A 16,032-nucleotide genomic window follows, 5' to 3' on the forward strand; every position below is an offset into this window, starting at 1 on the left:
TCAGCTCTCTGCTGTCAGCTCCTAGAGGCTACCTTTAGGTCCTAGCCACAAGGCTTTTTAAAATATGACAGCTTACTTCCTCAAAGCAAGCAGGAGACTCTTACTCCAGTCTGCTACAATGGTGTCTTACATAAAGTAGTGTAACAACAGATGTGAACTATCACATCACCTTTGCCACTTTGATGTAATCAACCGAGAGGGCCATATTCCCACCATATTCGCAGGTCCAGCCCATACTTGAGGGGACAAAATCATACAGGGGGTGTACACTAGTGCTTGGGAATCTTGGCAGCTATCTAAGCATCTGACCTACCACAGTGTACACTGCAGAAAGGGAGAGAATATAAAAGAATGGGAAAACCTTGAATGGGCAGAGAGTAACTGGACAAGAGGATCGAATTGACTGAGGAGTGAAGGAAAGAGGATAAAGAGCTGGGCAAACAGTACTGGGGGAGAATTGGAGAGTAAAGAGTTTTGTCTGGCAATGGACTTGACGTGAGGCAGACAGAAAGATACAATAAAGAAAGAGGGCTGTAAGGAATTTCTTCTATTAAAAACTTACTCTGCTTATTGATATTTTCTTTAGAGATTGCCATAAAATATCTTAATTTCTTTCATATTTTTTGTAAGTTGTTTTTCTTACTTATTTTTAATTTTTTGCTTTGCTGTCATTCAGTCCAAAGCAAATTCATGCTCAGAATGAAACTCAACATGATCCAACAATATTTTGATTACATTGTAAAAGATAAGGCTTAAGATACAAACAAAACTTAAGTCAAATCTGCTGCTGCTAAGTCACTTCAGTCGTGTCTGACTCTGTGTGATCCCACAGATGGCAGCCACCAGGCTCCCCCGTCCCTGGGATTCTCCAGGCAAGAACACTGGAGTGGGTTGCCATTTCCTTCTTCAATGCATGGAAGTGAAAAGTGAAAGGGAAGTCGCTCAGTCATGTCCACCTCTTAGCGACCCCATGGACTGCAGCCTACCAGGCTCCTCCATCCATGGGATTTTCCAGGCAAAGTACTGGAGTGAGGTGCCATTACCTTTATTTACTAAGTCAGTTATTTTTTTAAACCATGACCAATTATTGGCAGCTTCCCTGGTGGCTCAGATAGTAAAGAATCTGCCTGCAATGCAGGAGACCCAGGTTTGATCCCTGGATCAGGAAGATCCCCTGGAGAAGAGCATGGCAACCCCCTCCAGTATTCTTGCCTGGAGAAGTCCATGGATAGAGGAATATGGAGGGCTACAATCCATGGGGTCACAAAGAGTTGGACATGACTGAGTGACTGAGCACCTGTAAGAAAACAATTATTCAGCATTATATGCCTAGTCTAAATGATGTTGCTTACTTTAGCTTGTGATCAAGATATTGCCTCTAGTTGACTGACTTGTGTCCTTTTATCTGGTTAATTGACAACTGTGATCACCAGTTTATCCAGATTAACAACAAAATAACTGCAGTTAGTTGCTTTATTAATTTCCTGAAGTGGTTGTACATATTAAAATGGATACCTATAACTATCTAAGGTAAACAATCAATGTCAGCTTCTGCTATTATAATTTTATTGTTCCTTGCACCCTGGCAAACCAAGTAGCAAAATAATATTATTATTAAGTAAACGATCTGAAAAACCAGGAAAGTAAAATTGAGATATATCAGGAGAAGAGCTAGTATTAAGATCATGCTTCTCAGCCTAGACTGCAAAATGCCACAGGAGCTATCTTATCCACTGATGTTTTCCCAGAGATTTGCATGTAAAAAGTGCTGAGTGATTCAGTTCAGTTCAGTCACTAAGTTGTATCCTACTCTTTACAACCCCATGAACTGCAGCATGCCAGGCTTCCCTGTCCATCACCAGCTCCTGGAGTTTACTCACACTCATGTCCATTGAGTCGGTGATGCTATCCAACCATCTCATCCTCTGTTGCCTCCTTCTCCTCCCCCTTCAATCTTTCCTAGCATCAGGGTCTTTTCCAATGAGTCAGTTCTTTGCATCAGGTGGCCAAAGTATTGGAGTTTCAGCTTCAGCATCAGTCCTTCCAATGAATATTCAGGACTGATTTCCTTTAGGATGGACTGGTTGGATCCTCCCAGTCCAAGGGACTCTCAAGAGTCTTCTCCAACACCACAGTTCAAAAGCATCAATTCTTCAGTGCTCAGCTTTCTTTATAGTCCAACTCTTACATCCATACATGACTACTGGAAAAACCATGGCTTTAACTAGATGGACCTTTGTTGGTAACGAAATGTCTCTGCTTTTTAAAATGCTGTCTAGGTTGGTCATAGCTTTTCTTCCAAGGAGCAAGCGTCTTTTAATTTCATGGCTGCAGAGACCATCTATACTGATTTTGGAGCCCAAGAAAATAAAGTCTCTCACTGTTTCCATTGTTTCCCCATCTATTTGCCATGAAATGATGGGACTGGATGCCATGATTTTAGTTTTCTGAATGTTGAGTTTTAAGCCAACTTTTTCACTCTTCTTTTTCACTTTCATCAAGAGGCTCTTTAGTTTTTCTTTGCTTTCTGCCATAAGTGTGGTGTCATCTGTGTATCTGAGGTTATTGATATTTCTCCCAGCTACAATGTTTAATAAATGAAAACAATATTCTATGTCTAATTACCAGTTCCACTTATGGTGCTCATGGCCATATTAATGGTTCAGGATCTGAGTAGAGGTAGAAGACCTACCTATCAGAAAATTAAGGGCTTGGAAGAGTTGTTGGGAAATAAGCTATGTTCTTGCTGGGAGATCATTTAAATAATTTATGCATTCATTTAATAAATACCATTTGAGTACTCTCTGTGTTCAGATACCGTAATAGATGTTGCAGGGGATAAAGTACACAAGATATGATTTATACTCTCAAGAATCTTTAGTTCAATAGAGAAGATACTTGTATACCAACAATTTTTATACAAGGCTAGGCATGGTAAGTGGTATACATAACACAAATGAAATTGTACAGAACTTTAGAGAGAGCAGAGACCACTCTAGACCACAGATTGGCTAACTATGGTCCATGAACCAGATTTACCCTGAGGCCTATTTTTAAATGGACAGTGAGCTAAGGATAGTTTTCACATTTCAATAAAACAGGAAAGAATACAGAAGCTGTATATGACAAAGCCTAGAATTCTACCGTTACTTTACATAAAAAGTTTGTGGATGCCTATTGCAGACAAATGAACAAAGAAAACTTCACGGAAGGCACATTTAGTCTGGGCTTTCAACTGACAGACACAGCTGGGATGGGGGAAGGGTACTCGGAATGGAGGGAATTACTTTTACTCAAGTCCAAGGGGCAGTGGACTGCAGGACATATCTGGAGAATAATGGTGACAAGTCCATTTGGCAGGACTGTGAGTTTTATAAATGAAGAAGTGGAGGAGTCTGGAAGGGTTGTTTGTGATGAGTGGACTTTGGTACCTGACTATTCATTTACTGAGGACATCACAGTAGCCAGAAGAATTTTATGCAGTTTTTGCAATGGCCTCTTTTCAAGAATTTTAATGATGGAAATGATTATTTTTCATAGTAGAGCACTACCATAATGTAACTTCTATGACAGTTAACCAGAGTGGAATCTCATTTTTCACTCCAGCTACCAAAGAACTCATGACAGCAATGCATATTCTCTGAACTATAGCCAAGGTCACACTGAAACTCCCAACTAGTTGCTTAAAGACACCTTGCTTTATTATTTCTCATCTCCTCCACCAGCTAGCTCCCTGAAAGTGTAATTTAAAATGGGATTTCAGAAAGACCCAGTGTAGCTTTGTTTCACATGACACTATGCTATTAATGCATGACACTATATTATTAATAATATTCACCAACAAGTCTCAGACCCACTATTTCACCCTCATTTAGTGGCAATCTCCAGCAATCAAATAATTGCACTTGTCTGTCTGGCCCAAGCACAAGACGCGCTTACACAGACTGTTCTGTTGGTCAGTTCCATTTGCTGACAGCTCAGCAGGAAGGGTTCGCTTTATTCAACACATAAAGCTGCTGCATACAAGTGGAAATCTGGATAGGGAAGGGAGTAAAGAACTGAGAAAGGCAATGGAAAAAGATGTGCAACAATGGAATGAAATAGAGGGTTGGCTGGGAAATCTCCATTATCTAGTTTTTACCCCAATTTCCAACTTTCCCGTGAAATCCTGAGTGCCTCAATTTTCTTCCCTACAGCCTGAGAAGATAGCAGAGTCTTTATCCAGAAATACATGCCATTACTCCAGTCAAACATATTGCAATTCTTCAGTCCTCCCCTCCACTTACATTCTCTGGACTTTATTAATTAGGACAATGGTTCACGTAATTAGAAAGGAAAGTGGGAAGTCAGACTAAAACAGAAGCAGTGAGGAAAAAATAAAGCAAGATAAAGAAAAAGGAAAGAAAATCACAGGAGAAATAGTTTTAAATTATTTTATAACAGGCACAAGGGAGGGTGGGATCACCTGACTTGGATGCAGATGAATCCAACAGGAGGAAAGGGTGGCTAGACTTCAGCCTTCTGATTTTCCAGCATCCCCTCCACTTCCCACTGCCCTAGGCCCTCACATTCCTACCCAGACCTGTCCTCCATCTCACTTACTCTAAACTATCTCCTTTCTTCCATCCATTCTGTACCAGCATTAGAACATTCCTTTTACTAGTTACAACAGCAAAAGAGACTCTTAAAACACTTCATGAAGGAGTCTGTTGATCACAGCTCAGTATGATAATTATACTAAGAATATTGACTTCCAAACAGGGGAAAACAGGAGGAATTCCCAGTGGTATATTGTCAGATCATGGTAGGATCACTGGAGATAAACAGGAAGAGGATAAAAAGGGATAGAATGAAGGAGAAGGGAAAGGAACTAAATATTTACTGAGTGCTATTTAGTTTTACATACAGCAATGTATGAGCAGCTGTCTACAAGAGAAAGTGAAAGTGAGGCTCTCAGTCGCGTCCTACTCTTTGTGACCCTATCGACTATACCATCCATGGAATTCTCCAGGCCAGAAGGAGTGGGTAGCCTTTCCCTTCTCCAGGGGATCTGCTCAACCCAGGGTTCGAATCCAGGTCTCCCACATTGCAGGCGGATTCTTTACCAGCTGAGCCACGAGGGAAGCCCATCTACAAGAGAATCATGGGTTAAATGGCTGCTAGTCAGGAACTTGGACTCCATTGACCCAGATGTGAGTAAACTCCTAAAGGGTGGTAAGGAAATACAGGAAAAGGCAATTCTATGACCCTCTTATGACCCCAACATTATATACATCTGGAAAGCGGACAATAAGGGTATGCAATTACTGGACACTATCAGGGCTTTGGAAAAGTTAGTCTACCATTTTGAAGCTCAGTTTCTTCATTTATAAAACAAAGCTGTTGTGGGGAAAATGATCTCTATATTTTCTTCTCATTCTTAAATTAGATGATTCAATGAATTTGGTCCAATTTTTTCCCTCTGTAAGATCATTTCTATAGCAGGTAAACATGCTTTTATTTCTTCCATCTGAAAAAAAAACAAAAGCAGAGAAGCATGCTTCTCTCTCTGAGTACTGTCATATTTCTCTAATTCCCTTTTCAGCAAAAATCCTTGGAAGAGATGTCTTATGATCCATATCTCCACTCTTTCTCTTTCCATCCTCTCTTGAATCCACTCCAGTCAGACTTTTGTCCCCATCATGTTGCAGAAACTCTTCTCATAAGTATCACCAATGATGTCTAGTAGTCAATTCTCAGTTGTTTTTTTATTGTGGCTATTAGCAGCATTGCAATGGCAACCCACCCCAGTACTCTTGCCTGGAAAATTGCATGGGAGGAGCTTCATAGGCTGCAGTCCATGGGGTCGCTAAGAGTCGGACACGACTGAGTGGCTTCACTTTCACTTTTCACTTTCATGCAATGGAGAAGGAAATGGCAACCCACTCCAGTGTTCCTGCCTGGAGAATCCCAGAGATGGGGGAGCCTGGTGGGCTGCCGTCTATGGGGTCGCACAGAGTTGGACACGACTGAAGTGACTTAGCAGCAGCAGCAGCATTTTATACAGTTCCTCCAATGAATAATGTCTTCACTAGGCTTCCAGGACACCACACTCACCTGTTTCTGGTTAACCATTTTCAGTCTAATTTTCTGGCTTTTCCTCATCTCCCAAAATTTCAAATATGAAAGATATCAAAACAGCGCTTATCCCTCTTCTTTTCTCTCCACTCATCCAATGGATGATTTCATTTGTTTCATGGTCTTAAAGATCATCTATGGACTGATGACTCTCAGATCTCTCTCCTGACACAGGACTTGCATATCCAAATGCCTACCTAAAACTTTTTGGATATCTAGTTGATATTTCAAACTTAACACAACAAAATCTCCCACCCCCTACTTGCTCTTCCTGAAGTGTCTCCAGTCCCATTAAGTGGCAACTTCAGCCTTCCAACAACCCAAGCCTACTGCTTGGGAATCATTCTTGAATCCTTTATTTCTCTCACATACTACATCTCATTCATCAGAAAATCCTATCAGTTCTTCCTTCAAAATATCAGCAGGAGTCCAGCCACTTTCTTCCACTTCCACTGCTACTATCATTTCCTGCTTGACTGTAGCAATCTCTTATAACAGTCACCATTCATGCTGGAAAGAGATGGCATCCCCCAATGGAGTAACTAAAGAAATTTTAATTAGGGACTGTTAACCAGGATACAGACAGGATTAAGGGAAATTAGCAAATAATGATCAAGTGCATAGTGTCCAGCATGGCTTTGGGGGCCAATGGAATCATTATTACCCTTAGCCACACCTGAAAGAAGAAGGAGTGGGAGTAATTACCTAAAGACACACACAACAGGAACTGTACTCTTCAGTGGACAAACTCAGCCAGCCTTTGGCAACCACCAGAAAGGAAGAGGGAGAAATGAAGACCATGAACTCACTCTCCTCCTGCTTTCTGATCTGCTGATCAGACATAACTAAACCCCAAGCTAGAAGACAAGGGAGTCCATTGATGTAGTTCATTAACTTCAGCCTCCTAGCCTCCTATGCTTCTCTGGGAAACAGAGCAGAACAGAAAACAATAGAGAGAGGTCTTGGGGGGTGGGGAACAAATGTATTTGGCAACATACCCTCATCTGCAAAACAGAAATAAATATTACTGTTATGAAGTGAAATAATCAACACGAAGCATTTAGCACAATGTCTGGCACATGGTTTTTGGGAAAGAAGAAATTTTATATGCCTGGCATTAATTTCCAAAGGTGGATTTTCATGGAGGGATGTTTCCCAAACTTCAGATTATGACCAATTAGTGGACTGCAAACTTAATGGGTTTTCTGGACTTTTTTTTTTTTTGAATAGGAAAGACAAGCATACATCTCAGGAAGCAAATGCAAGTACTATCTCAAAAACATCAATTTCCATTAAGTTCAATTTAAATTCACATTAAATTCAATGTGTGTGTGTGCACATGCACATTCAAGTATGTATTTGTTTCCTAGAGTCACAAGCTAAAATATATTTCTTACTATTAATAAGAGTTATGGTCAAAAAGTGTTTGAAAGTCACAATTCAAGACTACTTCTAGATACTCCCTCTAATCTCTCACTTATTCCTCCCCCAAAAGTGACTTACTTGGTCAACAAATTTGAGAGGAGAAATTGAGTAGATGTGCTTGAGACTTTTCTCACTATCTGGTCATTCCAAGCCCCCTCTACTGTCTTCTCTTATTCTCTATGGTAGCCTAAATAATAACCCCCAAAGATACCAAGTCCTAAAACCTGGAACCTGTGAATATTACCTTATATGACAAAATCTTTGCAGCTATGATTAACTTAAGGATCTTAAAATGGGGATATTATCCTGAATTTATACAGGTGGGGCCTACATGCAATTATATGTATACTTTAAAGGGGAGGCTGTGAAGATTCAGAGAGGAGAAAGGCAACATAAAGACAGAATAGAAAGGGATTTCAAGATACAGACCTTTCTTGAAGTTATGCAGTCACAAGTCAAGGTATACTAGCAGATACCACAGGCTAGAAGAAACAAACAGTGATTACTCATTTATTTATCAGTCAGTAGACTTTTTAAAAAATTGCTTTTAAGGGTTCTTCCCATGCCCTTAGTGTGCTTGCACTCATGAGTGAAGTGTCATGAGAATTGGGAAGAACTTTGCACTCTGACTTCCCTCTGACCTTCTTTAGTAATAATAATAGCTACACACTGAGCAATAAGTATGTATAGAATACACAATATACATCTCTATCCTTACAGAAATTTGGCAAGATAGCCATCATACTCTTGTTTTACAAATGAGAAAAATGAAGAATCAGGAATAACTAGCCCAAATGCACATAAATAGTAAGTGACAAAGACAGATTGTGCCTCTAGTTTGATTTGCATCCAAAAACAGCTATCTGCACTTCAAGTGTCTCCCTATGTTGTCCACCCATGGTTTCCTAAGTCTAGGCTTGTGTTCCTCAAGCAAGCTACATATCATAGCTTGTATATACCAAAACCATATGTTAACAGGAAGTTTTAAACATAGGAACTTTAAACTTTTTTCAGGCCAATTTGATCCCAAGGTCTTATGTCTTACTTATCTTTTGTAGTTGTTGGGTTAAGAACTAGACTTTAAAAAGGCAAAAAAGGAAGATGTACACTTAACACTAGGATCTCAGTTTTGGATAGTTTGTTAACAATAAATTTCATTACAGTTTAGGGTTGCCTTGGGGATCCAAATACAGAATCTTTTTACAGAGGAGGAAAACAAAGCCAACAAATTCACATATTTGTCTAATAACCAAAGAGCTCATCAAAGCAGAATTTTATTGCAATGTAAACAGACTTCTGATACTTTCTAAGTGAGAATTAATTCCAAATTTATTTTCATTATACAAACAACACACTGCAAAATTTTCATTATTGTCTCCATTGTTTTTCTCTTCTCCTTTTATGTATAGATATATGATACCCTGTAAGGCAAAACCAAACATTACTTTTTATTTTGAAAAAGGGAGTAATCTTAAATAGCATTTTTCAGTTGAGGTGATCCTGAGATCCCATGATCAGAATATTAACTGTCCTTAAGTGGTAATTCCATTCCACAAAACCAAACCCCAAACATTCACACAAGTTCCCGTCAAGTCACGTATTTAAATAACATTATTAAAAAAAAAAAAAAAAGAATGTCACAGAACAACCCCCAAAACAATATGGCTTGTTCCTTTGATTTTCTAGAACATCTTTTTGCTATACTGTATCGCCACATTTATTTGGCTTTATGGTGGAATCGTAATGGCAGGAATACGGATATTCATTACTTTTGACAGTTACAAAATAAATGCCAAGTGGAGGTGCTAAGATGTAAAGAAAGAAAAACGTTCAGAGTGAAGCTACACAGTATTTGCTCATGCTCTTCTATACCAAAACCCTTCCCTTAGGAATTCCCAAATACTCTAGGCCCAGGGGCAAAGAACAAAACGGGGCCAGACTTGAAGGACAAAACGCCGAGAAGCCCCACCTTTGAACCCAATAAGGAGGTGACCCGCCCACCCACCAACCAATCCAAAGTCGCGTTCTCCACCGCCCACTGCATGAGCGACCTTTTCCTTCCCGTCCGCTGGCCCACTTTTACGACAGTTTTCCGACCTAGTTTACGGCCGCCACTGCCGTATTTCCTGGGGCGCCCTTGCCTAGGTGGTTTGTAAGTGCTGGTAGTGGCTGAATCACTTTGTGATTAAGGCATAAACTTGGTAGGCTGGGATGAACCGCGCTCCTGGTGGAAGCAGGGGAACCGAGCAGGTGCCATGGTGAGTTCGGCCTTCCGGCCTCTTGGGCGATCTCAGGCCCAGTTCTCAACCTCTGCTCAAGGTCTGGGAGGAGAGGAGCCGTTGTCTCCCTAATGCGACTCCGAGCTGGGGGTGTAGCGCCTGGGGGAGTCACCCTCTCTAGGACACAAAGCTGTTGGCTCACCGCTCTCGGGCCTTTGTGCCTGCCGTCCCTAGGGCTCGGAGATAAATGGAAACGCATTTGATTATACCTGCTGTTCCCCTCCATCTCCTCGCAGTCGTTTATCTACATTGCAGTGTCTTCCCCCTTTTCTCTTGCTGACTGACATACTTCTCGATTCCTATACATATTTGGCCGAAGGCGCTATGAAAAGCTAATCTCTTTGTTAAGCTCACGTTTAACGTTGAATCAGAATTTACGGGAACCCTCTGTAAAGTTCTTTCTCTGGCAGAAACTTTATTTCCATTCCTCTTGATAGAATTTAAATGTGACTTAACTTTCCCTGTGGTGAAGTAGAAGTTTTCAAGGGGCAGGAAATCATCCATTGTTGTAAAAGTAAATAAGCAAATCGACTTGCTTTTTTTTCCTCCCGTAGTGAAAGCCGCATACCTTTACAATGCATTGGATGTAAAATTTGCAGGATCCTTGGGCAGAGTATTTTCATCCTCACAGTTGTTTGTCCCGTTGAAATAAAACTTGTAGTGAGTTGAAATCAGAGAATGGGCATGATAGGATAAGGGTGAGAATGAGAGAAATAAATACTTATTCTGCTTCCCTTTACCAGGCCAGTACAGTGGTAGCAGTTGGACTGACCATTGCTGCTGCAGGATTTGCAGGTTTGTTTATGGTTTGGGGATAGAACTGAAGTAGGAGACGTTGAGGACTTTTTAATTATTTTTTTGCTTTTGCTTTTAGGTCGTTATGCTTTGCAAGCCATGAAGCATATGGAGCCTCAAGTAAAACAAGTTTTTCAAAGTCTACCAAAAACTGTAAGACTTATTTAGCACTTTTGCTAATTCTTTGCTGTGTATGAAGCCTAGAGCCAGACATCCATGGCATTCTAAGTGATTGCTTTAGACCCCCTCTCTTGCTTCCTACAGGAGAGGTTTAGAAGTTCTGAGCTTTGTAATGGGGCTAAAGAATCAAATGTTATATATGATGAATTTGGGGAAGAGATGTTAACAGTTCTAGTATCATGAAAGGTAATGTCGCTTTATTGTTCATATATGATTACCTTCAGCATCATCTGCTCTGATCACAAACACAGAAGGATCTAGGAATCTGAAGTGACCCATGGTTACTGTGTGGACGTAGCACTCCATAACAGCTTACTTGGATAACACAGCAGTTAATTGGGCTCTGGGGTATGACTGAATGTGATAATACCCTCTGTGGTCAAAATTCAGAGTGAATATGATTTTGACAGTCTGTAGAGAATTGCCTTTTATTGTTGTGATTGAGTTACATAATGGGTAGGCTTTACCAATATAATTTCTGGTGCATCGAGGTCAATGGACCCAGTAGCCTGATTTTCTTAGTACTATCTTAAAGTCTTGTTTTAGTAGCTGCCTTGAACCTCAAAATATCCTTGAACAACTTGCTCAAAAGATCTCCAGATCCTATAAAGCACTTATTCTAAAACATTTAGTCAGTCTGAGATCAGGTTTTTATTTGAACATGGCTAGCTTGGAATACCTATATGCAGGTCAGGAAGCAACAGTTAGAACTGTAAATGGAACAACAGACTGGTTCCAAATAGGAAAAGGAGTACCTCAAGGCTGTATATTGTCACCCTGCTTATTTAACTTATATGCAGAGTACATCATGAGAAACGCTGGGCTGGAAGAAGCACAAGCTGGAATCAAGATTGCCAGGAGAAATATCAATAACCTCAGATATGCAGATGACACCACCCTTATGGCAGAAAGTGAAGAGGAACTCAAAAGCCTCTTGATGAAAGTGAAAAGTGGAGAGTGAAAAAGTTGGCTTAAAGCTCAACATTCACAAAACTAAGATCATGGCATCTGGTCTTGTCACTTCATAGCAAATAGATGGGGAAACAGTGGAGACAGTGTCAGACTTTATTTTTCTGGGCTCCAAAATCACTGCAGATGGTGATTGCAGCCATGAAATTAAAAGAGGCTTACTCCTTGGAAGGAAAGTTATGACCAACCTAGACAGCATTTAAAAAGCCAGAGACATTACTTTGCCAACAAAGGTGTGTCTAGTCAAGGCTGTGGTTTTTCCCGTGGTCATGTATGGATGTGAGAGTTGGACTGTGAAGGAAGCTGAGCACCAAAGAATTGATGCTTTTGAACTGTGGTGTTGGAGAAGACTCTTTTGAGAGTCCCTTGGACTGCAAGGAGATCCAACCAGTCCATCCTAAAGATCAGTCCTGGGTGTTCATTGGAAGGGCTGAAACTCCAATACTTCGGCCACCCCATGTGAAGAGTTGACTCATTTGAAAAGACCCTGATGCTGGGAGGGATTGGGGGCAGGAGAAGGGGATGACAGAGGATGAGATGGCTGGATGGCATCACCAACTCGATGGACATGAGTTTGGGTGAACTCCGGGAGTTGGTGATGGACAGGGAGGCCTGGCGTGCTGCAATTAATTTAATTCATGGGGTCGCAGAGTCGGACACGACTGAGCAACTGAACTGAACTGAGCTTGGAATAATCTTCCCTTCACTCCCAGAAGAACTGGGTTTGCGGCACTGTTATTTTGTCTTCTTTGACCTTTTAGGTTGTCTGGCGAGGTGGGAGGTTGGAAATGGATGTTCATGAAAATACCTGTTGCTGCTTATAAGCTAAAATACCATAGAAATTACTCTTAAAAGTTTTCTGCTGGTTCTGTGAACATTTACAGACATTTTTAAGCAACTTTCAGTTTGATAATCTTTTCCTACAAATGCATTTCCTCTTTCAGGCCTTCAGTGGTGGCTATTACAGAGGTGGGTTTGAACCCAAAATGACAAAACGGGAAGCAGCATTAATACTAGGTGTAAGGTAAAATAATTTATTACATTTTTAATATTTTTCTTTCAAATTTAGAGCTGTAAGCAAATGTAAGAAAGATCTCTCTTTTATTAGGAGTTATTATTTTTGGCCACACTGTGTGGTATGTGGGATCTTAAGTTTCTTAACTAGGGATCAAACCCATGCCCCCTGCAGTGGAAGCACGGTCTTAAACACTGGACTGCCAGGGACTTCCATCTATTATATACATTTTTTAAACCTTAACATTCCCTACAAAAGTCCAAAGAGAAGGCCCACTGACACAGAAGTACTTTTTAACTCACTGGAGGTAGGTTTGTCAACAGATCATCAGTACTCAATGTTGTTCTCTATAACTGAGTGACAAATTTTGTGGTGAAAATTCTTTCATTTCCAGATACTTAAACATGCTTTCCAATAACAGGATTGTTGTCATAAATAAGTTTCAAGTTCAACTCAATTTTTGAGAATTTCTAAGCTCTGTTTAGTTCTGTGATTCAGAATAGTCATCTTCCTTGTGATAAAGAGGAGGCTCCTAAGTAGCTTTTCATACTGTTTTATTGACTTAATCCAGTTGCACAGTTTTCAACTTACCTTTATAGTTTAATGTGACCCAGAACTAATCTAAAGTAAACAATACCTTTTACTTTTTTAAATTAGCCCTACTGCCAATAAAGCCAAAATAAGAGATGCTCATCGACGAATAATGCTTTTAAATCACCCAGACAAGGGTAAGTATCATTAGAGTTGTTAAAACATTTTGTTGGGGTGACTAATTGTTATTAATGGGATAATTTTATAGCTAAATCTTGGTTGTTGTAAGGAAAATGCTTCGGTTTGTGAGCAGTCTCCCAAGCTGGGTCTACTTGCTGTTTTGGTATCTTAAAAGAATAAATACTGAGTAGAAAATTTACTTATAGACTAATAAGCAGATTTAGTAACTACTGTCATTTGGAAGTAGTGATAAGCATTAACCATGTTTTCAGACCAGCAGTTGTGATGTGTCTTAAACACTGCTAATTACTTTTTGGGGTGGGGCGTGAGGGGTGTCTACATTCTTAGGGAAAATGTTGAATTTCAGTTAATGAAACTAACAACCCCTCCCCCTGCCCCCATCCATTTAGACTTCTTAAACTAGTGGTTACCTAGAGAACTATAGGATATATTTATTAGTTTCTGATACACTTCTAAGCAGCCTAGGCTCTGTTGAAAGATCAAATGGAATACCAAAATATAGACCACAAAATCCAATACTCAGTGTTTAAGTCCTTTTACTTTCATGTGAGAGGTCTCTCATTAAGTTTTGGCTTCAATTGGGGTGGTAAATATTTGTATTTGACTTCATAACATCTTCTACAAAACTTAGCTGGTATTAACTGTATACTTGCCTGGAAAATCCCCATGGACAGAGGGGCCTGGAGGGCTACAATCCATGGGATCACGGAGTCAGACACGACTGAGTGACTAAGGGCACACCAGAGAGCTTCTGATTGCTTAGGGTCTAGGATGGAACCCATATATTTTGCCTCTTAACTAAGCTTACTGATTGCTTGATGGTTTGGGTCCACACTTTTTTGAGACTTACTCAAATCACAGCTCCAGTTTAGTGGGAAAGCAGCTGTAGGTGATACCATGAAGGGATTGTTGATAACTGGAAAAAGAACTAGAGTGAGGTCTTCCAACAAAGCTCAGAAGTCTCTGACAATTTCATGATTTTATAACAACACAATAAATTAGTGTTCATTTATGAAAAAGGTAACTTACAAACTATTTCAAAGTCACATGAGAATTTTTAAAAATCTCATTTAAGCTTTTTCAAAAGGTGCCATTGTATGTGTGTATAAATCTCCCTCATCATTTCCCACTGATCAAATATATTAACTGTGTTTTTAGTCATCTGGTTCCAATGCCATAGCTATTTTTTAAAAAAATCAAAACTTCATTTCTGCTCATTTCATCTTAGAGTTCTTGAAACAAGGTAATAGCTTTTCACCAGGCAGAAATTGAAAAATCCAGTATTATAACTATTCCTTTTTTCTTTCTTCCTATAGGAGGATCTCCTTATATAGCAGCCAAAATCAATGAAGCTAAAGATTTGCTAGAAGGTCAAGCTAAAAAATGAAGTAAATGTATGATGACTTAAGTTCTTATTCTCTTATGCGTTCCAGCTTTTTATAATAAAATGCCTCAAACCTACAAATTTTAGAAGTTATTTAGCACAAGCTAAGTCAAAGCGTTGGTATAAATCTGTTTATACTTGAGGATTTTAAATCAGATTATAGATTACTTGTAGATTATGGCTAAATACATACCATTTAAGTGTTGTTCACTACTCATTTGACAAATAATTTGGTACCTATTTCAAGACAAAGTGAACAGTCTCTGCCCTAAAGGAATCCCCAATCTAATGGAAGACTGATAATTAAAATGTGATAAATATGATGGTATTAGCACAGGTTATTGGAGAAGGAAATAGCAACCCACTCCAGTGTTCTTGCCTGGAGAATGCCAGGGTCGGGGGAGCCTGGTGGGCTGCCGTCTATGGGGTCGCACAGCGTCGGACACGACTGAAGCGACTTAGCAGCAGCAGCAGCACAGGTTGTTTTAGTAGGGACTCGTCTCACTGGGAGGGAAGGCTGTTCAAGGTACAGAGGACTCCCTACTCACTTAGAGCCCTGAATTTTAAAGTGAGTTTAGCCACAACTTTAACCTAAGAAACTGATACAAGGTATGTTATTTACCTCTTTGTCAGTGATAAATCTGAATTGTTTCAGATTTCATACATTAAAAACCATAACAGCATGATAAAAGATTTGAGTACATGTTTTGTTTTTAATGAAGTATGTGCATTTTATTTAGGTAGCCCCTTAAAGAGACTATCTATAAATTGGTTATTTACATCATCAAGTTAAACATTTGTTAAAACACAGTAGGCAGAGAACTACTTTGTAGATACCAGGTGACTCATTTTTCACAGCCTACTGGGAAATCACAGGTGATTTTGGAGGTATGAACTTGAAAATAAGAAATCTGCTAATAATGAGATTACTAGCCTTTTATTTCAATCTTCCGGACTAATCAAAAATTGTTTATGAACAAGAGTTTAGTATCAACTAAAAAGCAAATTTTTCAGATACAGAAAATACGCCCAAAGGCAATCACGCATTAAGTTTAAAAGGGAAAAATTCATATGGTAGGTATACTTGAGTGTTTAATGCAAAAAATAGCATACCTGTTTTAAGAGAGGTATTAAGA

At 39.7% G+C, this 16,032-nt stretch overlaps 1 protein-coding gene across 2 annotated transcripts; it reads left to right on the forward strand.

The window, feature by feature from the left end:
• The first annotated feature begins 9,642 nt into the window (after positions 1–9,642).
• On the forward strand, positions 9,643–15,579 carry DNAJC19 (DnaJ heat shock protein family (Hsp40) member C19). Of its 2 annotated transcripts, XM_005892532.3 has the most exons (6): positions 9,643–9,800; positions 10,565–10,616; positions 10,696–10,769; positions 12,710–12,789; positions 13,438–13,508; positions 14,829–15,579. In XM_005892532.3, the coding sequence occupies exons 1-6, from the start codon at positions 9,798–9,800 to the stop codon at positions 14,897–14,899; spliced, it is 351 nt and encodes a 116-aa protein (XP_005892594.1). In that variant the 5' UTR covers positions 9,643–9,797; the 3' UTR covers positions 14,900–15,579. The 2 variants fall into 2 exon arrangements, with proteins under 2 accessions (XP_005892594.1, XP_070229033.1); XM_070372932.1 differs by lacking the exon at positions 10,565–10,616 and having other exon boundaries at positions 9,646–9,800.
• The last annotated feature ends 453 nt before the right edge of the window (positions 15,580–16,032 follow it).

This window comes from Bos mutus, chromosome 1 (genome assembly GCF_027580195.1).
Source record: "Bos mutus isolate GX-2022 chromosome 1, NWIPB_WYAK_1.1, whole genome shotgun sequence".
In the NCBI taxonomy this organism is placed as follows: Eukaryota; Metazoa; Chordata; class Mammalia; order Artiodactyla; family Bovidae; genus Bos; species Bos mutus.

Coding starts and splice junctions, on each gene's coding strand:
- DNAJC19 (XM_005892532.3), top strand. Junction 10,617..10,695: donor TGCTGCTGCAGGATTTGCAG/GTTTGTTTATGG, acceptor TTTTGCTTTTAG/GTCGTTATGCTTTGCAAGCC. Junction 12,790..13,437: donor GCATTAATACTAGGTGTAAG/GTAAAATAATTT, acceptor TTTTTAAATTAG/CCCTACTGCCAATAAAGCCA.